At 41.3% G+C, this 21523-nt stretch overlaps 2 protein-coding genes across 3 annotated transcripts in view; both read left to right on the forward strand.

Annotated features, from left to right (window-relative positions):
• On the forward strand, positions 1–12228 carry septin5b (septin 5b). The gene is made up of 12 exons (XM_030064922.1): positions 1–43; positions 233–243; positions 2631–2721; positions 3077–3163; positions 3331–3454; positions 7062–7196; positions 7299–7416; positions 8706–8807; positions 8959–9055; positions 9798–9933; positions 11071–11173; positions 11365–12228. Exons 1-12 carry the CDS (start codon positions 1–3, stop codon positions 11425–11427), a joined length of 1110 nt encoding a protein of 369 aa, XP_029920782.1. The 3' UTR covers positions 11428–12228.
• Positions 12229–15277: 3049 nt separating this feature from the next.
• The window catches only part of mctp1b (multiple C2 domains, transmembrane 1b), a 31862-nt gene continuing 25616 nt past the window's right edge, over positions 15278–21523 (forward strand). For both annotated transcript variants that reach the window (XM_030064920.1, XM_030064921.1), the window contains exon 1: positions 15278–15851. In XM_030064920.1, the coding sequence (XP_029920780.1) occupies positions 15357–15851 (495 nt within the window). In that variant the 5' untranslated portion in view covers positions 15278–15356. The remainder of the gene's footprint in view (positions 15852–21523) is intronic.

A 21523-nucleotide genomic window follows, 5' to 3' on the forward strand; every position in this document is an offset into this window, starting at 1 on the left:
ATGACGGCCAACAGCAGGTACAAGAGCCGCTCGCTCCGCTCAGGTAAGCGCATTCATGCAAAAATAATGCCCCACACTTGATTCATTGATAAATCAAGCACAGGGACGATGCATTGGTTTATTGGAAATTCTGCTCTCTATCCTGTCCTAAATCGTCTGGGTGTCTGAACGGCTCTCATCTCTCACCCAAACGGACTTGTATGTCTCGTGGAATGTGGCTTTCATCGCACAGAGGATGGAGAGGTAAGGAACCGGTTACAGAGCCTCAATAATGGGGCTCATTCTCATTGATCTTTTAAATTACATCCTTATGTTTGGTGAAATCCCGGGATGACAGGAGCACCTCCGCAGATCTTACACTGTCTAGTGCGCTTTGTTTTGGCCACCGCACAGCCGCATCCAGCCACAGGCTCAGATTCCCCACGGGTCAGGCATGTCACCGCTCCCCCGCGCACTTGTGTGTTTAATTACCCTTTATGTCATATCTGAGACAAGGTGTTTATAACCCACTAACAAACATACTGCGATTTTTCACAAGCTGATCATCCATGCATCAAACTAATCCTCATCCTCACTTGTCTGTATCCTTCTCCCTTTAGTGTTCAGCACTGGTCCAACAAAGACTAGAGTGCACATGATTAATTACCAAAAATGGATTTTAGCACTGCACCTCAAGTCAGCTATGTTGCTGAAAATAAATAGCTTAATTAAAAATGTTAAGTTTACTATCCAGTCATCTCATACTCAGCCATAGGAGAGTTTAAACTGAATGTAGAGTAGTTGCCCATAATTAATTAATAGACTTTTTTTTTTTTTTTTCACAATGGAAATAAAAAGTTAAATTGCAAAAATTTAAAAAAAAATATGTGCTGAAAACCAATTTCCCTTTCTGTTGAGGTTATGTGAACTAAGACTCAGTGCCCTACTAGTCAGCAAATCATCCAGGATGGAAAAAAGTGAACCAAGAATTTGTGATATGCCCCCACCAGCCCACTTTTCCTGCCCAGTATTACCATAGCAACTATTAGCATGGAATAGTGTCAGCCACAGGTTTTCTTCCCTGCTTGGAGATTTGGTGTTGTAAAAATCAGACATGGCTCAGGTCTCTCTCGCTTATTTACCCCGAATATTGCTTTGTCCCTGTTCACTGCCTTGTGAAGCTGGTGCAGTGACACACACACACACACACACACACACAGACATAGACACACACAGAGTAATCTCAAGTATTTTCCCATCGAGATACCCATGCATGTCTTACATACGTCTCTGCTGTCTTGACCATAATCAAGATTTGGTTCTGTGATTATAGGTTTCTGTAAGCAAGCGAGTGGCATAGTCCTGCTGGGAGTTTCATAATCCCTCCTTCACTTTTTGTGCAATCTCAGGGGGCAGAATTGAGTATCAGAGCAGAGGCAAATTCAGGACAGAGGACAGAGATACCCAGCAGTCTGTGTGAGTTTATTTTTGTCTTTGTGAGTAGGTGTGATACAGAGAAAATGTCAATATGTAAGCAACACTAAGGTATACTCACACACAAACACACATACAGAGCATCTTAGAGGAAGAGGATTCCTTCAGGCTAATGGACTTCACATTAAATTTAGTATTAATGCCTTCCTGCATTTGAGCTGCACTTTTGCCCCATCCCCGAATGGATTTGTACTAATGCAAGACAGGTGCATAATGGGAAGCCTGCTACAGTGGTTTCCTCCATGGACCAGTAGCCTGATATTGTTCAGCCAAAGTGCTGCAGGCAGCTTGGACTTGGTTCTCAAGTGTGCTGGTACATATCTCGGGCACTTTACACTGCATGTTTTCCCTCATCCCTCTATTTTGGTCCACTTCATTCTTTTTTGTCCTCTCCTCTCATCTGCACATCTCTGCACAAATGTTTCAAATTCATGCCTCTGCAATGTCTAGTTTACTGTACAGGCTCCCTTCCCCCTTCCCTTGTGCCAGTGGCTGCCTGCCACAGTGTATTACCAATACTTGGAAGAACCTCAGGGCATCCTCTCACTCTCTCTGGCAGTCCCCCCACTCGCCACTTCAATAAAACATGAGAGGAATCATGGGAATGCCCTACTAACACAGCTACCACGAAAGAGCATAGAGCCGTGAGGGAAAAAGTGACAAAGCAAGCCATGGGTTGGAATATGATGGGCCCATTGACTATTACATTGGACAGTGACAGTGGCTCTGTCCAATTAGTGTTAGATCTACAAAATGCTAATCTTTTCCCAAAGCAAACAGTTGTATTTTAGAACTCTTATGATTCTTCTTACATTTTATCCAGCCATTGGTTTCCATTCATTCCACTGCAATATGAAAATGAACTTTCAGAGACTTTAGAGACATTAGTTTTCCTAAAAGCAGCAGCAGCACTGTTGTGTTGTGATGACCTGAAATTCAGCGGAGTGAAATGGTCCCTCTACCAGGGAAAATAGTCCCTGGGGAAACATTCACTTTACAGACAATTATCAGTTCTGTGGTTTATGAATGGTGACGACTTTATAAGCTGCAGAAGCAGAGCATGAAAACGAGGGGGTTCTCTTGAAATCTTTAGGATTTAGTTTTGGGTTAGGGTTATTTGCAAAATGGTTTATTGCAATTTTTTTTGTTGTTTCTAGGAGAAAGAGTATGTTGGTTTTGCAACACTGCCTAACCAGGTGCACAGGAAGTCGGTTAAGAAAGGATTTGACTTCACTCTTATGGTGGCAGGTGAGAAAGGCTGTGGGAGTAGCCTTGCAACTGAACGAGTGGGAAATTGATGTAAATTGTTTCATCACTTAGGTGGGATTATTTCTGCACCTTTATTGAATAGTGTGTGTGTGTGTGTGTGTGTGTGTGTGTGTGTGTGTGTGTGTATGTATTTGTACATCTGGTGTACACGTATGCATGTGGGCGGGTGGATGTGGATGTGTGAGATTGTGTTCTCACTGGGAGTTTTCAATAACACTTAACCTAATAGCTTAATCACAGTTAAGACAATAATGCAATGATGTGTTTTTGTGTGTCTGTATGTGTGTGTCTGTTTGTGCTTGTGTGTCTGTATTTGTGTGTGGGTGTAATACAGGCGAGTCTGGTCTGGGTAAATCCACCCTGGTGAACAGTCTGTTCCTCACAGATCTCCATAAAGACAGAAAACTGCTCAATGCAGAGGGTGAGTCACTGAACAAAATGATGTCCCCGCACTCTACACTCTTGTCTCTCTAATCACAGCTAAGACTGTAAGCCACTGTTGAGAGGCATACTTTGTAAAACAGAAGTGCTTCTGTGTGTGTTGTGTGTGTGTGTGTGTGTGTGTGTGTGTGTGTGTGTGTCCCAAAGAGCGCATCAGTCAGACAGTGGAGATCACCAAACACACCGTCGACATCGAGGAGAAAGGGGTGAAGCTGAAACTTACTATCGTAGATACGCCAGGTTTTGGAGATGCTGTCAACAACACTGAATGGTAAGAATGTGTGTGTGTGTGTGTGTGTGTGTGTGTGGCTGATGAAAGGACTTTGCTTTTGGTAACTTGACTTCACTGCATTCCTGCTACAGTATGGTCACAACACTGCTATATCATTCATATTTTTTGCTGTTTATTCTTTACCTCTGCCAACAGAATTGGACTGCTTTGTGTTTTTTGCCATCGTATGTCTGTTTGACTTCTTTTTTTCCCTCCTCCTCCCGTCGTTTCTTGCGCTCCTTTACCACCCATCTTCATTCCTCTTCATCCATTTCCCCTCCGAATCCTCTTGAGTCTCCTCCAGCATCCTCCTTGTCTCAGTCCTCTACTTGTCCTCTACTATTTTCATCTTCTTTCCTCTCTCTCTTCTCCTGCCCTCCTCTTGGTGGTGCGAGTGCTGGCACAGATACTGCTGGTTGGCAGGTTGTAGGAGTTAAGTCATGGTGCCTTTCTGTTGTTACTGGTCAGTTTCCTCATTCAACACAATGCTGACACATTTACACATTGTCTTACTGGGCTAAGCACATCTACAAACTCTGGAGCCGTTGGTTTTTGTGGTGTGAACCAACCTGTTAGATCCACTTACAGGAAGCACCATGCGTTTTGGGCTGAAGCAGCTCCTGTGGCTCAGGTGCGCATTATGGGCTTGTAATTAATAACAGTAATAAGCAACTTGGTGGCATTAGCAATAAAATAAATCATGGCTTGACATAGAGCAACAAGGAAATACATGGTTCTCTTTGTATTCAGCCTGAATGAGCACTGAAATGATGCCGAAGCTGCTGATGGCACTCGATGCCTATGTTGGATACTGTTTTCGCCAAATGTGTTTGTATAATAAAGTGAAAGAGGAAGAAAAACACCCTCTAATAAAGTGCAGCAAGCAAAAACAGAGCTTAACAAAGCATACTTACCATTGTCTCTGCAGCTGCATTTGAAAACTGTTTTAGGTTAAAATCCACCTAGAGTTTGTGTTATCAAGGCCACTGCCACATTTGAACACTATAGTGTTAAATTTTGGTTTTTTTATAGGAATAAACCATTTTAAGAATAAATACCAAAAGAAATGAACCAAAAGGGGTTGGAGGTACCAGCTGAACTAAACAAAAGGGAAGGGAAGCGACCGGGCCAGCCATGCAATGGGCTGTGCGAACCCACTGCTTCCCATTAAACTACCAAAACAGGAAAGGAGGAAACTAAACTTTCCCAAAACAACCTGATAACTAGACTACCAGAAACCTCCAGCCCAGACTAAAATAACAAAACCCAACACACCACGACGGTGTGCTGAGGGAAGAACAAAAGGTAATCAAAGGAAAACCAACGAGGCTGCTGGCTGCGGGACAGGCGAGTGTCTGTGTGTCAGAAGTGGGATAAGCGTCTTCTCGAACCTCCTTTTATCCTTTCAGGAGTTGCCTGCAGGTGTCAGTAGTGCCACCCCCTGAGGGTGAAGGCAGGTAGGGAGAAAAACAAACTGGAGAGAAGAGCAGGGGAGAGGAAGAGCCACTAGGGACAAGCTACAGGAGGCAGTATGTAAATGTGTTACATAGTGCTATAGATAGGTTACAGAAGTAAACAACGACTATAGACGAGGCATTTTGGGCAGGTCAGGAGTAGTGTTTTCTTTTGGAGAGAAGCATTTCAGTATGCTCACATATGAAGTTTTCTAATTTTTACCTTGTTTTACATGCACCCCCAACTATACAACACACTAAAGGAAAGGGAAAACCTGAAAAAGCATAATATGAGTTCTTTAACATCATCGATATACAGTAATGTATGTAAATTCCTGTCTGTCTGCCTGTCTAAATACTGTAAAATAGGGACCACAGGAGCTATGTCTTAGCCCTTTAAGATGTAGCGCCCACTCTTTTCAACTGAATGTCCATTTCTAGCTATACTCTTCTTTAATTTAAAAGAACATTAAATATACAGGAGATTTTAAAAGGGTTTCTGTACATTTTGGGGAGGGGTGGACATACACTATATTACCAAAAGTATTCGCTCACCCATACAAATGATCAGAATCAGGTGTCCTAATCACTTGGCCTGGCCACAGGTGTATAAAATCAAGCACTCAGGCATGCAGACTGTGAAACAAGACATTTGTGAAAGAATGGGCCGCTCTCAGGAGCTCAGTGAATTCCAGCGTGGAACTGTCATAGGATGCCACCTGTGCAACAAATCCAGTCGTGAAATTTCCTCGCTCCTAAATATTCCACAGTCAACTGTCAGCTCTATTATAACAAAATGGAAGCGTTTGGGAACAACAGCAACTCAGCCACGAAGTGGTAGGCCACGTAAAGTGACGGAGAGGGGTCAGCGGATGCTGAAGCGCATAGTGCAAAGAGGTTGCCGACTTTCTGCACAGTCAATTGCTACAGAGCTACAAACTTCATGTGACCTTCAGATTAGCCCAAGTACAGTACGCAGAGAGCTTCATGGAATGGGTTTCCATGGCCGAGCAGCTGCAGCCAAGCCACACATCACCAAGTGCAATGCAAAGCGTCGGATGCAATGGTGTAAAGCACGCCGCCACTGGCCTCTAGAGCAGTGGAGACGCGTTCTCTGGAGTGATGAATCACGCTTTTCCATCTGGCAATCTGATGGACGAGTCTGGGTTTGGAGGTTGCCAGGAGAACGGTACATTTCAGACTGCATTGTGCCGACTGTGAAATTTGGTGGAGGAGGAATTATGGTGTGGGGTTGTTTTTCAGGAGCTGGGCTTGGCCCCTTAGTTCCAGTGAAAGGAACTTTGAATGCTTCAGGATACCAAAACATTTTGGACAATTCCATGCTCCCAACCTTGTGGGAACAGTTTGGAGCGGGCCCCTTCCTCTTCCAACATGACTGTGCACCAGTGCACAAAGCAAGGTCCATAAAGACATGGATGACAGAGTCTGGTGTGGATGAACTTGACTGGCCTGCACAGAGTCCTGACCTGAACCCGATAGAACACCTTTGGGATGAATTAGAGCGGAGACTGAGAGCCAGGCCTTCTCGACCAACATCAGTGTGTGACCTCACCAATGCGCTTTTGGAAGAATGGTCAAAAATTCCTATAAACACTCTCCTCAACCTTGTGGACAGTCTTCCCAGAAGAGTTGAAGCTGTAATAGCTGCAAAAGGTGGACCGACATCATATTGAACTCTATGGGTTAGGAATGGGATGGCACTTCAGTTCATAGTATAGTAAAGGCAGGTGAGCGAATACTTTTGGTAATATAGTGTATCTCTCCAGCTAGAGGGTGTTGCAGTACCGTTAGCCTCCTGATGTACTGGATGAGTACATACCTGTTGAGAAATGAGCTGTGTTTTTGACTCCATTTTTGCCATTGCTTGGTAAGAGAATGGTCAAAGATGCATAGTCGGTAGTAGTAAAAAGGGTTGAATCTTCTTTAGAGATAAGGGTTTGAAATCTGTTTGCCTCATAACTCATAAAGAGGACTAATGTCCAGCATTTGAAATGCCAAACAAATATACCTTGATGCACAAAGCAGTTATATCAGCACATCAGGTTGTAATTATCAGGGTTAAGAGTATGGACTGATTCTCTGTTTAAAGAAAAATTATGTAAGCATGTGAATATGGCTTTTGTGTTTTCAAGCTGGAGGCCCATTACAGACTACATCGACCAGCAGTTTGAGCAGTACTTCAGAGACGAGAGTGGACTCAATAGGAAAAACATCCAGGACAATAGAGTCCACTGCTGCCTCTACTTCATACCTCCCTTTGGACATGGGTAACGTATATCTACATTTTTATTTTGCATACATGTCACACTTTCAGGTACAAGCATACATTAAAAACACACATGCTCAATAAAGTTTCTGCCTTCCTGTAGGCTTCGTCCAGTTGACATAGAGTTCATGAAAGCTCTTCAGGATAAGGTGAATGTGGTTCCTCTCATCTCAAAAGCTGACTGCCTCATGCCCAGTGAGATAAAGAAACTCAAAGAGCGGGTAAGACCATCAAAGAGCAAACGAAAGTGGGCCCTCCACCGCTGAAGCTCCGCTGGCTGGGAGCATGTTGGGGCAGAGGCAGAATGGAGTTTGTACATTTTGGCCTGAGGGTGGCGATAGAGGGAAGGTCATGAGGTCACCAGAGTTGACAGGGTTCACCCTCTGGGTAGCATGAATGTTACGTTCATGATATCTTGTGTGCAGAGTTTACATTTATTTTTACAACTTTGAAATCCTGCAGAAATTCATACTAGTCTTGAATTACAGCCCATGCTAAACTGAATTGAACAGTATAACTACCAAAGTTATTATAGTTAATTAAAACTAAAAACTAAAACAAGGTGTGAAAAAAAAAAAAATAGTTAACTGAAATAAAAATAAAAACTAGTCTGTAGAAAAAAAAAACAACTAAAATTAAACTGAATTGAAAACAGAAAAATGAGGCAATATGAGAATCGTGGCTGTGGTTTTTCTACCCACCACACAATCACAGCCAGTCTGTTATTATTTCCTTGTTGGAGCTTTCTTAATTTGTGTATTGGCCCAGATAAGCTTCTCCTCTGTCCTCCACTTCACCCCTTTGCCACATTCAAAGCGTCTCTGAAACTGCACATTCTGCCTATAAACTTATCCAAATTTCAGATCAGTTGTGTGAGTGCCATGTTCATTCAAAACAGCTTATCTTGTAACTGAAAGTCTGCAGCTTCACCACATTTTCAATCTGGAAGTCAGAGACAAAATATTCCAACAATCCAACAAGAGGCTTGTGAGAGTGAAATGTATACCTTCCATCCCTAAAACACATTTTTTTCAGCTCAACTTTAGGTTTTGTACTAGTGAATTATCATGAACCTGGAAGCAGGTCTGACTGTGTTTACAGAGTTTGAGCTCTCAGCACCCTCTAGTGGTCAGAAATTGCTTATTGCAGCTTTAAATGGAAAAGAACTTCAATTGATATCATTGGTAGCATCTATGTTTACCTGCTCTTTCATGTCAAAATGGCTGCTATGAAATAGGTTTTTTTTTTTTTTTATATCAGCATTTCTCTCACTTTTATGTGCCATTTCACAGTTTCTTGATTACAGTGATACAGTGATAAAGTTCTTCTTTCAATGCAGTTCACCATTTAAAGGCTGTGTCACAATATTTCTATATTTTCTTGTTTTTTTACTCATGTGGTGCATATGGAAAGTTTGCATGTCTTTCAAATATCCAACTTAAAAAAATACCCCTCAGGACTCATTTCACTACTGTTTTCACTTTGTATCGCCATTGTGCTGTCTGTCTAGCTGAGGGAGGAAATAGATAAATACGGGATAAAGATCTACCAGTTTCCTGACTGCGACTCCGATGAAGATGAGGAATTCAAGCAGCAGGACAGAGAGCTGAAGGTGACGTTGTTTGCTGATCTACACTTCATACACTCCATTTAGAAGCCTGGGGATTCCAGGGACTGTTTTGACCTAAATGGAGTGAAATATTCTGCTTTGAAACATAAAGCTGCAGAGAAAATCCCAATAACTTGGTGTTTTTATGTTGTAGGAGAGCACTCCATTTGCTGTGATAGGCAGCAATACTGTGGTTGAAGCCAGAGGTCAGAGAGTGAGAGGAAGGCTGTATCCCTGGGGCATTGTGGAGGGTAAGAAAACACTCTGTAGCTGCCAGTATGCCAACTCCAGTGACATCTGTTGTGTTGTCATGGTAGAACCACAGTAAATATCTAAAAATCCAATTTAACTGCAATACCAGTCCAGAGCAAACAAGAAAAAACATCAGGCAGTGTCTTACCATACCTGACTTGTACAGCTTTGTAGGAACCTTTGGTTTTGTGGGTATCATGGTGCCTTTTTCCTTCCAGTGCCTGTTTTGTCAGATGGACTGAGATTTGGCTGAAGACATGATAGATTGCATGACGCTACTCAGTGTTTTCAGCTGTTTGATTCTGAATGCGGCAGTCCACCGTCAAGAAGCAGACTGAGGCTGTGTCTGGTCCAAAGCTGTGTCCTACATACTCATTCTGAACCACATGTCATCCTCCCCCTCTCTCTCTCTCCCCTGCCCCTCCCTTTCTCTCTGTCAAAATAAGCCAACACGCAAAAACTGTTGATGTATTGCACCAGATTTATATCAGAGCTAATTTTCGTCCACAGTCCACTGACAGGTGACCAATAAAGTGGATGTATTACATCACTTGCAGTTAGTAAAGCACAGCATAGTATGTTGAATTCCTATCATGTTTATTGCCAGAACAACATACTATGTAGATGAGTATACAGTAGTTACTGTTTAATATTAGAGTTTTAGTATGTTTTTGAGATTCGAGGCAAACCTTCTTCTTCCTCTTCTTCTTGTTAGTATCTTTTCCTCTATGTCTTATGCAGTCGAGAATCAGTCCCACTGCGACTTTGTGAAGCTGAGGACCATGTTGATAAGGACCCACATGCATGACCTGAAGGATATCACCTGTGACTGTCACTATGAAAACTACAGAGCCCAGTGCATTCAGACCATGACCAGGTGTGTGTCTGAGTGTGTGTGTGTGTGTGTGTGTAGAGAGAGAAAGTGAAAGAGACAGAGACAGAGAATTTGTGGGAGTATTAGGGTTAGTATGCTGATTTGTTTTGATACCAAGCTGTTAATAGTCTTTTATTAAATGTTAATGGACAGCCATATTGTCCGTCTGTGACATAATGGTGTTTCCTCCTTGACCAAAGCTACAAAACACAGTGTGAGCAACCTGAAGTGAAATTTTATTCTCTTTGCACATTTTATTTAGTCATTTAATTGTTCAAGAATGGTTTTTTTTGTGAATTGATTCTTCACTTAAAGGAGGTAATCTATCTCTGAGGTTCCCATACAGTTGAGTTGGTGGGTTGGGCCACCTTGTCTTAAAGGAATAGCTCACCCCAAAATTAACATTTGTTCATTATCTATTCACTGTCATGGCAGTCAAAACACCAGTGAAGTTTGGCTGTCAGTACAGCACTCAGCAGGTGAACTAGCACAGCTTCATGTCAGGCTTTGCCAAAGCAGAAGTGGACAGGAATTGGTGTTGTAATCGCAGAAATTTAAAGTTACACATGAAATAGATTATGACTATTGGTATCAGTCACCCATATTGGTCAAACCACAGAGATGTTCAACCTCCAACAATATGTGAGACCACCCCCAGGGGTGACATGGAGCACTAAAACTGGGCTAAACAGAGTCAAATTATAATCTTGGGCATTGGTGTAAATTTGATGGTGGTTTAGAAGGTAAACATTTGTCTGTGCTTAGATGAATGAAATGTGAAACTTTAAGAAAAAAGAGATTTGTTCCCCTGGTAATGACAAAAGTTAACAGCAGATAGCCTCAATACTAGTGGGAATCTACTGAAAGTGTCATAATATTTCAACCATCGGTCTCACATCCACTTATAGCCATATCTTCATTATAAATATTGCACTGTGTACTCTGTTTAGCAAGTGCTCAGCCCTGCCCCTGATGGCCAAAATCCCGTACTGCACTCATTTTTCTGGCTCATGGTAGATGATGACTGTGGTTCGGCTTCCTCCCTCTAAACCCTGGAGAGCATATTAGGGCTCATGTTTGTGTCTGTTTCTGGGTATGTTGGTGTAACGGGCTACACTGTATTTGTCTCTTATGTTGCAGTAAGATGAATGCAGATAAGCGGGTGGAGAGTCCCATTCCTATACTACCTCTGTCCACACCTGATGTGGAGACAGAGAAACTCATCAAAATGAAAGATGAAGAAGTGAGTGGAGAAACTTTTGATTTAATCATGAATAATAAACTTGCAGAATTCTTAATATTATCTAAGGATTATGCTGATGTGAATTAATGAGCTCACATCTCCCCTGTGCGTTATTATGTAAGCAGTTTCTCATCCTTCCGCCCTCCCCTTGTTCACGCTTCTTTTCCTCTCTGTTTGTTCTGCCCCTACAGTTGAGGAGGATGCAGCAGATGCTTCAGAAAATGCAGCAACAGATGCATGAGCAAGACCTGTGACCCCTCCAGTTTTTAACTTTTCACTTTTGACTCACACACCTCCAGGCAAGGGGTGGGCCAACAAGCTAATCAAACACACAGCACAGTGTTAAACCAGCCACCACTGGCATTTACACAGGAAGAAACGGGCAACATTTTACATAACACATAGAAGAAGAAGTCACAAATGAATGACTGAATAAAGAAATGCCTACATGCCATGCAATGGAAGATGTATTTTGTACACACTCTAAAGTTTGGCAGTGTTGCGGGAACCTTGCAGAAATTTTGCTTCTTTGACGCGCAGTCATGAGCCAAGTGGGGCTAAGTAGAGAGTAGTTTCATTTTGTTACCTTACGTAGATTATAGTTGATTTCCAAGTCTGTTTGTACCTGAAATACTAGACTGCTGAGACTGTTGTATGATGAATTACCCCAGTGTCTCGTTCATTTAGTAGTTTATGCTCTACTTTGTTTGTTTGTTTGTGTGTGTGTGTGTGTGTGTGTGTGTGTGTGTGTTCTCTCTCTGATTATTGAGAGTTTATAGACAACTGACAAGTGTATTTTCTCTGCATGGTTAATACCAAATGCTTGCAAAAGGCCCAAGGTAAAGATGAACAATTAAGTATTTATTCTTCAGAAGAAGCGGCATCCTTACATTTTTTTTTTACCCATGGGTTTGTAAAGAAAGCTCAAAGTAAGCTACTGCATTGTACAATCAGCATTATTTATTATTCTGTAAACAAAAAGATTTTATTGAAGAAACATGAAGAGTCTGTGTCATCTCAAAAGCACTCTAGTGGACAAATCCTATATAATATTACCATAGAACGTTTTTTTTTAGTTTGTTAGCATGTGACTGCGTCAGACTGTGTGTGTGTGTGTGTGTGTGTGTGTGTGTGTGTGTGTGTGTGTGCCTGTGTGTGGGATTGCATAATGCAGGATATAACATATAACAATGTCTACTCACTTAATGATGAAGATTTACCACAGTGGATTCAGTCACAATGTCAATCAATATTCACATACAGAAACATGTGAATCACCATTTGATAATAAATTATCCAGTTGCCAATATTTACTCAGTTGCTTTGTAAATTTACTTGCTGCCTGACAAAGAAAATACCTTGCTATGAATACTTGTATGTGTGCACCAAATTTTGAACCATTCTTTGCATTTCCACCAAATCACCAAACATAAACTGGATCCCAAACGAATAAAATTGGTTCTCAGCTGGAAGCAGAAAATAGTAGTTCTCAGGTGTGAACTGACTGGGTGTGTATTATTCTACAATGAAAAATGGAGACAACTATCAAGAAAAAATTGTGGGTGAATATGTTTTTGCAAGCAGTAAACTGAGCTTCCACACATTTCCATACACATCTTCAAATTAAAACATTTTTCATGCCTTTCAGCAGCCGTGCTTTTCCTGTCACATCCTGCTCATTTCTCCAAGAGAATCATGAGTCAGCACAATGGCTAAGTTACCAGCATGATTTAGAGTTTATTATTCTCAATCTGAACATGATCAGGCTCAGATTATGCATATTCCAACAGGAAACTGACACTGTGGTCATGCACTGCCAGAGTATACATTTTGTTGTGCATGCCCACCATCAGTGACGCAACAGTTGCACTCCAAGACCTGGTTGAAATGTGGGCCAGTTCCTTGGTTTGCACCTTGGTTCCAAGAATCGTGAATTGAACCAATTTGAGAACCGGGATGTTTTTGGTGGAAAATGCATGAAAGTGTGGTCCTGGAACCATGAGGGCCCTTGAATTGGATTCAGGGGGTCCTTTGGGAAAAACAGGAGTAGCTTAGTTTCACCATTAGTCTGAATTAATTCCTCTCTGAAAACATCAGCAGTGCTAGAGAAAATATAAATATGACTGTTTTGATTCTCTCCGTAGCTCCCCATCTACTGCATAAATTGTCACAAAATCAAAAATCTTCTCTGATGCAGTTCTCTTGGACACTTTTGAAAGAGGGATCTGTGGTCTGATGCAGTGTTTTTTTTTTTTTTTTTTTTTTTAAGTTCCCCAGAAGATTTTAACTGGGTCACCAAATCCAAGAGACACTCTTTCTTATTCATTTAAAATGACTTCCACACATGCAGTATGAACATTAGCCACATGTCGGAGCTGATACAGATTTATAAGACATTTCTATTCATGAAATTTGACTAATACACCATCCTCTCAGCTGTGGTGGAGGTACTTTAGCTGAAGTGTGTCAAGCGTCACCTCTGACCGTTGTTAGATTTGCTAGCCACAGCCTGCCACAGCCTGTCACAAACAGACAAAAATGAATTACTTTATGATCAGAAAGTCAACAACAGCAGAACAAGAGCCACAGTTCTGCAATGTTGTGTTTCACTTTTCAATAGCCCTAAATTTATTTACAATATATATCTGTGAACAGGGATGAAAAGGGCCTTAGCCATTTGATAGCACCTACTGGGGAACTCATTCAGACACTGAAACTTCCTCAAATACTGACAGTGTATTCATCTGTTAAATGTTGATTTCAGTAATTCTAAATGTATTGTCAGTGTATTTAATGGATAAATAACATAGGCCAATGCCATTTGTGGAAACAATCTACATACATTAAGATAAAATATAGAAACATTTAAGTCTACATGAAAGCAAGTTCGAATGTGATGGTTTTTCATTTTTAAAAGTGCATGCCTAAGGAAAATAAATAATTAAAAAAAAGGTTATGAAAAAGAGTTTGTTTCTTGGTCCTGTTCTCTTCTTTATTCATATCAATGGTATTGCTGCTGCCTTATGTTGTTGCAAAATTCATCTTTACTGCAATTTCACTGCAGACAACCATTGATAAACTACAGCTTTCCATTAGGAACACATTCACCCAAAACTTGACAAAAACCTGACAAAACTAAATATATTGTTCTCTAAAGCATCAAAAATTATTCCAGATTTGCACTTTAAATAGTGCTACTGAAAAAAAGAAAACCTTAGAAATATGTTTTCCCTAAATCCAATGGAAGCAGTCTTTATCAGTGTACTTGATTATGGTGATGCATCTATTTATAGCCGCTCAGCAGCTATGCCTGTTCGGTTGAGTGACGCTGTAGGCTATGTGACAGTGCTCATCAATTCATCACATGGGGACAGCTACTGCACCAATCATTGCATAAAAAGTATAAAAAAGTAGGTTTGGCCAGGCTATCCCCAAAGGTGTAATATGTGCGGGGTCAATTTAATTCATAATTCCCCTATTTGCTCCTAAGTATACTAGTTTATCCATTGGATCTATGTATCTTGTAGGATAACCTTGGTAGTGGTAGTAACAGTAGTGTTAGTATTAGTAGTAGTAGTAGAGGTAGTTGTAGTAGTAGCAGTAGCCTGGCAGTATTATCTCAGCACTTTCTTAGACTGAACTGTGAACTGGGCAAAAGTGCTTCTAGGTCTGTCCTCAAACTGTAACCAACTTTTTTCTTGAATGATTTTAAGAATCTGATTTTAAATTTTGTTGTGTTACAGTGTAAGCCAAGTGCTATTTTAAGATTGGTCTTCTTCATGGGTATTTTTTTTTTCTTATTTATTGATTGACTGATGGATGGATTGATTGGCTTATAGACTGATTGACTGACCCTCCAGCAATTTCCTTCACTGTAATCTTGGCAGAATAATATATCTTTCCCCTGGTCTTCCTCGGGTAATGAAATCAAGGGCTATACCCTTGGCCGTATTCATTTGGGACCTCCCTCCTGTTGAGGGAAAGTGGACTTCCCCGCCTTGCTGTCGCCGACTGTAAAAAGTGGTGCCACCTTCGCCCTGGTGTTTTTAACGCGAAATCCACTTGAAAAAAAAAATCAGATTGCGCAACTTTGTCGCCAGAGCGCTTGCTCGATCGCGGTGACAGTAATATCGACTGTGTTTGCCTCGGAGCTGCACGCTGGCTTTTAAAAGCGGAGGCAGGAATGGAGAGGAGCGAAGAGGGCGAGAATGAGAGCTCCTCGTCCCACCAAAACACAATGTGGAAACAATTCCAAGCCAAAGCCAAACCTCTGCTCAGCCCCAAGCTGGGCGCCAGGGACTCCGACGACAAGAAGGAGCGGGGGATGTGGATGTTCAAAAAGAAAAAAAAGAGGCATGTGGTCCTGGACAGAGTGATCTCCTCCTCGCAGCCCGACCTGCTTTTCTCCTCGCCGGTGGATCTGGATGTGAAGGAGGCTCAGCTCTGCGGCAAAGCGGACAGCGGCGGCCCCAGCCGGGATAAGCTGCAGCCCGGCAAGCGCAGATCCACCAGCCCGAACAAGCCCACCGTGGCACAACTGGTGCAATCCCACCATAAGAGCTCTTCCCTCGGGTCTGCATGCCTGGAGGCGCTGGAAGAGCCACCAGTCAGCGGCGGAGGGGGAGAAGCAGCGGCAGATGCAGCAGAGGCACAGCTGGAGAGGAAGGAGGAGCAGCCGGTGAGGTTATACTCAGTCAAATGATGCTTTGGCTCCTGATCTGTGTTTGCAAGGGATGGCCTGTTAAACTGCATCTCTGAAAGAAGGTGACAAGTTTAATTTAGAAGTGTTGCATCCGAGGCCTGACAGTGCATCCTGTGTATTTGCTGCTAAGAGTGATCTGACAAACAAAACAAATAAGCAAACAAATAGGCAGATAGATAACTTATTTGTTTCATAGGGAAAGTGGACATATGGCAACATTATTATAGGATTCCAAACTACTTTGCAGTTTCATGCACTGTGGCATTACACTGAACAGACCAGCAGTGTTCAACTGTACTTTGTGTCCTAAAATGTTTATTGCTAATGTTTATGAAGTGATTACTATCAGACTACTTTTTTCTTGTGGCATTCCACCACAAGGAGAGGAAGAAAGAGGGAAAAGGAGGCTACATGCAGAGGAAACAGCACAGACACAGAGAAAGTCAAAACAACTGCTGCTGTGTTCTTAACAGGTTGTGGTTAAAGTCAGTATGTAGCCTGTAGGTTTGTGTGGTTGTTTTTGTTTTAGCAAGAGACAGGAGAGAAAGTGCCAGCTCCCTACTTGTGTTAACCCTTTGAAACCTGAGCAAGCTGATTTGATGTCTCTCAAAAACATGGGGGGGGGGGGGGGGGGGATTTTTTTCATTCAAGAATTTGCAAACAACAATAAATAAATTAATAAATGCAAAATTAGACCACACAACAATAATTATGTAATTACCAAAATATTTTAAATTACAATAAATATAAATAAATACATTTGTTCAGGGGTTGAAATAAAACCTTTGGAAATAAAATCCCCTCTGCCCCTATTCTCCTGGGTTTCAAAGGGTTAACTTGCATGAATGGGAATACCTGGATTGGGAAACTTGGAGAATGGAGTCTACAGGGTGTCCTATTACAGCACTCACATCATTCCAGACTCAAGGGGAGGGACTTGTAGCTTTTAATGGGAATTCTTTTCCTACACTTTGTTGGCCTGTGTTTTCGCCTTCAGTGTGTGCTTGCGAGTGTGTTCGTGCATGTGTGTAGGTCATATATGTTATAGCAGCATACACCCAGCAAGATAAAAGCCTCTCGGAGAGCAAGAGGAAGAGGTGATGAGAAGACATGAAACAGATATTATTAAAAAAAAAAAAAAAACCCACTGCCATCAAAATCATGATTTTTTTCACTGCTGTGCTGCTACGGTTAGACAGGATGGAGACTATTTTCACAACATAGCTCACCCGGTTTATGGAACACAATTACAGGAAATCTGCCCGAGCCTGATAAATTTTTATTGAGAGTTGCAATTCATTATATGTTAAAGTACTTTGCATACTAGTATTGACTCTATTGATGTTCTCCACAGGCCGGCTCCCTGTTATTGAACAGAGCGTCATTTGCATTTGTGAAAGCCTTGTCAGATTAATGTTTTGCAGGACACTGTGCAGTGATTGGCTCGTCTAGATTTGTAATCATCAGACTTATTGAATTTCCACTGTGTAGTGTGGGGACGACTGGGGCCAAACACACAACTCATATTACAGGCAGGTTGTGGATGTGTTTTCTAAACAAGCCAAAAAGCTGCGAGATTGTGCTGAAGAATGTACACTAGATACACCGCAGAGCTGTCTGTTGCTTTGTCTTTCTTTCAGTGTGCGCACGTGTGTGTGTGTGTGTGTGTGTGGGTGTGTGTGTACACGCACATGCTTGGAACTGCACTATGTGTGTAAGAGGGTGAGAATCTCAAGACACAGTCAGCAACTCTTTTTCTCTCTGTGCCAGCTCAGCATATTTCATTGTTAATGTGTTAATGTTTTCTGAACAACTGTATTTGTAAATTTTCCATGACAAAAGTACCAAAGCTGAATGTTTGAGTAAACATCCCCTTCAAACCCTTAACCCCCCTTTCAGATGGTCATCATCAGGAATGTCAGTTACATTACAAAAATAAAATTACAAGGATATATATGTATTAAAATAAATATATAAATAAATAAATAATACAATCAATAAATAGTAAAGTACAAAAAAAAATGTATAAAGTAATTAAAATTGAAAATACACAAATACATACTGACAAAGACAAACCTAAATTAATAACAGTAATGCTGATCATAATAATAGAATTTCGCCACCAATTTAAGAGAATAAATGAAAAAGTTACAGCTGCTTGTAGCCATAATAATCATAATCACATGTGTTTACCTTTTTCAGCCTGTGCATCTGCCAATAGTCATGAGATTACCAAAACAATTTATGTAAGAGAAAAGTTTTCAAGCACAGTTCAGAAAAGCCTGCACACTATTGACAGAGGCATTGAGGCGTGCTTGAAGTGAGATTGCTTCTCACATTTAATGGAAGAGTGAAGCATGCTCAGAAAGTGTTTTGTGTCCCAGGACCATTTTTAGTGCATGACAATCACACCAAACAACAGGAACTTCATGCTATTCACATCACATGTGACTGGGTCACTTGATGACGGCACATGAGAGAAACAGACAGGTAATTTCCCCACCACAATGACAGAAACAGCATTAAGACAAAACTCAGTGATAATCAGAACCACCACCAGCAGTGGTGCTTATGGGAAATGCAATGCTTTTGTCCACAGAGGGCGCCAAAATCAAAACAAAATAGATGTTCTTTATACTTTACGCAAAATATTTGGATTACAGAATAAAACGATATATGTGTGTGTGTGTGTGTGTATATACATAGTTTTAGATAGGGCTACAATGTACTACTGTATTTATTACAGGAAACAGATAGTTCCTTATGGAGACAATTAGGTTGGACACAGTCCATATAATAAATCCATCTGGCTTCACACTGAAGTAGTGCAGACATGTTTTCAATATGAAGGACGGAACTAAGGTTTCACTTTTCCTCTGATCCATGTAGGCCTACAGAGCATGTAACTTTTTCCAAAATACGTTCATATTTTTGAGTTTTTGAAGATGAGTGCATAGTAACTTCATCATGTTCTCGACAGCAGTCTCTGTGTGTGTTTGTGTGTGTGTGTGTGTGTGTGTGTGTGTGTGTGTGTGTGTGTGTGTGTGTGTGCGTGTGTGTGTGCGTGCGCGCGCGTGTGTGTGTGTGTTCACTGTGTCTGTGCATAAATGTTCTCGTTTGTGTTGTGGATATTGCTTTCCCAAGAATATGTTTATAAAATATTATCATAAATGATAGGTTATGTGTATTGGATGAATGGATGAAGAAATATTTATTTTTGTTTCATGCCATGACCCGTCACACATGGGTTTACAAGACATTCATAAACAATGGCACATATTAAAGTAGCAAACAGTTACATTGATAGCATGCCTCACTGCTGACCGCACTCATAGTTACATACAAAAAACTGGCTGCTGTACATCACAGTAGCTCTGAATGACCATGCTTTGTTCCAAGACATCTAACAGTGCAAAGTTTTTTTTTTCTTATAACAATTTTTAACTGTTTCGTAGTCCTCAAGTAGAAAATAGTAATGGTTCTTGAGCTTATCTAATAAAACATTAATAATAAAACATCCTCATAGCCTATCAGCATTCAGGATGCAGGTTGACTGAGAATTCCTTGTCCCATTCACTGATCTATAACAGTCCCTGAAATACTGATTTCAGTTTTTACTCTCCTCTCTGATGTGTTTAAGGTTTGTATTGTAGGTCACTGGACTGTGTCCTGAAAGAACTCATCCAGTTCCCCTTCCCCAGTCCTTTGCCCTCAACTTACGAGTCACCTGTCAGTCAGACTTTCTCCACTTTAAGGAGATTATAGTCAAGCCAACCATGCAGCTCCCTCCCCCTCCTGCTCCCTCCTACTCACCTGAGCCTCCTCGTTTCATTCAGGTCAATATCTCCCACATTCTTCTAGTCTCTTCTGCTTTGCTAACACTGGTGTATTCCTTCCCTTCAAGAAGATTGGCTTTGAGCCCTCAGGAGGGTTTTGTTACTTTACCGGCGTCAGGTTGGCTGGCATTGGAAAAGCGTCTGACAACACTGATCTGAAAGAAAGGATGAGTGGATAAAAGGACCCGGACTACATTTTTTCAAGAGTGGAGTTTTCAAGCTTAAAATGTGCTTGGAATTTTGTTGGCAGTTCCTGTAGTGTTTCTAGCTCCTCTCTACCTGCTCAGCTTCCTCGCTCACTTTTGAGTCCCCCTCCTACCTCCTTGACCCTTCCTTTGTTCTGCTATAGAAAAAATTACTATCCCTCTCTTTCCAACGTGCTCCCCATCCCCTTTATTGTGCTACCTTACCCCATATTTGTCAGCCTTTGTCTTCAAACTTGGGCCTCACTGTAAGCGAGGCCACACTGGCAGAGTCCTTTCTGGCGCTTCGAGGGTTACGTCGCTGTGGCTCTTGGGATGAGTCCTCTCCCTTGGCCTCCGCATGTGGACACCTGCTGTCGGTGAGCTCATTCAGTCTACTGGCACCCTTACCTTTTTTTTCTTCACTCTACTTGGGGATGTTTGGTTAAAGTAATTAGGTACACTGTTCTGAGGAGTCATAGTGTCAAAGCAGAAGGGGAGCAAGACATCTAAATGTCTGATATTAGTGTTGTGGTTGTTAATGAGATTTGCTAGACATGAGACATACATTGTTTGTTTCAGTGTCACTAATGAGTATGTTTCAGTTATTGTTACGATATTATGCCCAACAGTCTTTAGTTCTTCATTTAATTGTGAGCTGAACGGCCAAAAAAGGAACCTAGAGAAAAGGCAAAACCAGTTTGCTTGTTTGCATGAATTATTTACATATTGTTTACTGTCATTATACAAAATAAAAGCAAATAGTGTAAAGTCAAATAGTCACATGTCACGCTTTCGTGCTACAACAAAGATGTTAAAGATGTTAGACTCGTTCCATTATATACATAAACATATAGTAGTGTTATTATGGTTTCAGTGGAGAGGCGATGGGCCCAGCGGTCTAAAAGATGGCTTTTCCACACAGAGGAATAAAAGACTGTTAATGTTTTAACAAATTTCTGAGTATGAGTGCAAAATATCAGCAAACAGCACCTTCGATAAAAATATGTCAGTATCAGTGCTTAAAAACCCATATTGAGAAAGCCCTGATTGAGATTGGCTGAGAAAATGAGCTATAAATACCACTGGATTAGTTTTTTATGTTCATTCATACTGACAGATAACTTCAGATGGACTTTTCCTCTATGCTGACATCAGCTAAAAACATGTGAAACAGTGAGCAAAATTCTGTGTGGAAGACAGTGAGGTACAGTGCTGACATGCTGCCAGTGTGAAATAGTTGTTCACAATGTGCTGATACTGACAACAGGTTACTACATCCCTTATACATATGAATTACACTTGTTGTTATTTTGGCAACAATGCAACATCAGCTCTAGAGAATGCGCTGCTGATGCAGGTGAGGATGAAGTGCCTTGCTCAAGAGCAAATGGAGAGATAGGTGGTCATTTCATGTGCACAGCCGTGTGCCGCTGCAAATGTGAGTTCAGTTACTTCACTTCATTGTTTTCAAAATGGAAACTATTCCTCTCAGAGGTTCTGTCGCCGCTCCAGAAATAGACATATGCAACCACTTTGTGTGGAATCTACCAACAGAATCAAAACAACATGCTTTAAGTCTTTGTTTATATCTGTAGGTTGCTGCCAAATTTTGTGTTTACTGTAAGTT

Source organism: Myripristis murdjan, chromosome 12 (genome assembly GCF_902150065.1).
Source record: "Myripristis murdjan chromosome 12, fMyrMur1.1, whole genome shotgun sequence".
Classification (NCBI taxonomy): domain Eukaryota; kingdom Metazoa; phylum Chordata; class Actinopteri; order Holocentriformes; family Holocentridae; genus Myripristis; species Myripristis murdjan.

Excerpts from the sequence above, each read along its gene's own strand:
- septin5b (XM_030064922.1), top strand. The coding sequence starts at position 1 with ATGACGGCCAACAGCAGGTACAAGAGCCGCTCGCTCCGCTCAG. Across the intron at positions 3,164-3,330 it reads AAAACTGCTCAATGCAGAGG|AGCGCATCAGTCAGACAGTG; the intron begins GTGAGTCACTGA and ends TGTGTCCCAAAG. Across the intron at positions 7,417-8,705 it reads TAAAGAAACTCAAAGAGCGG|CTGAGGGAGGAAATAGATAA; the intron begins GTAAGACCATCA and ends CTGTCTGTCTAG.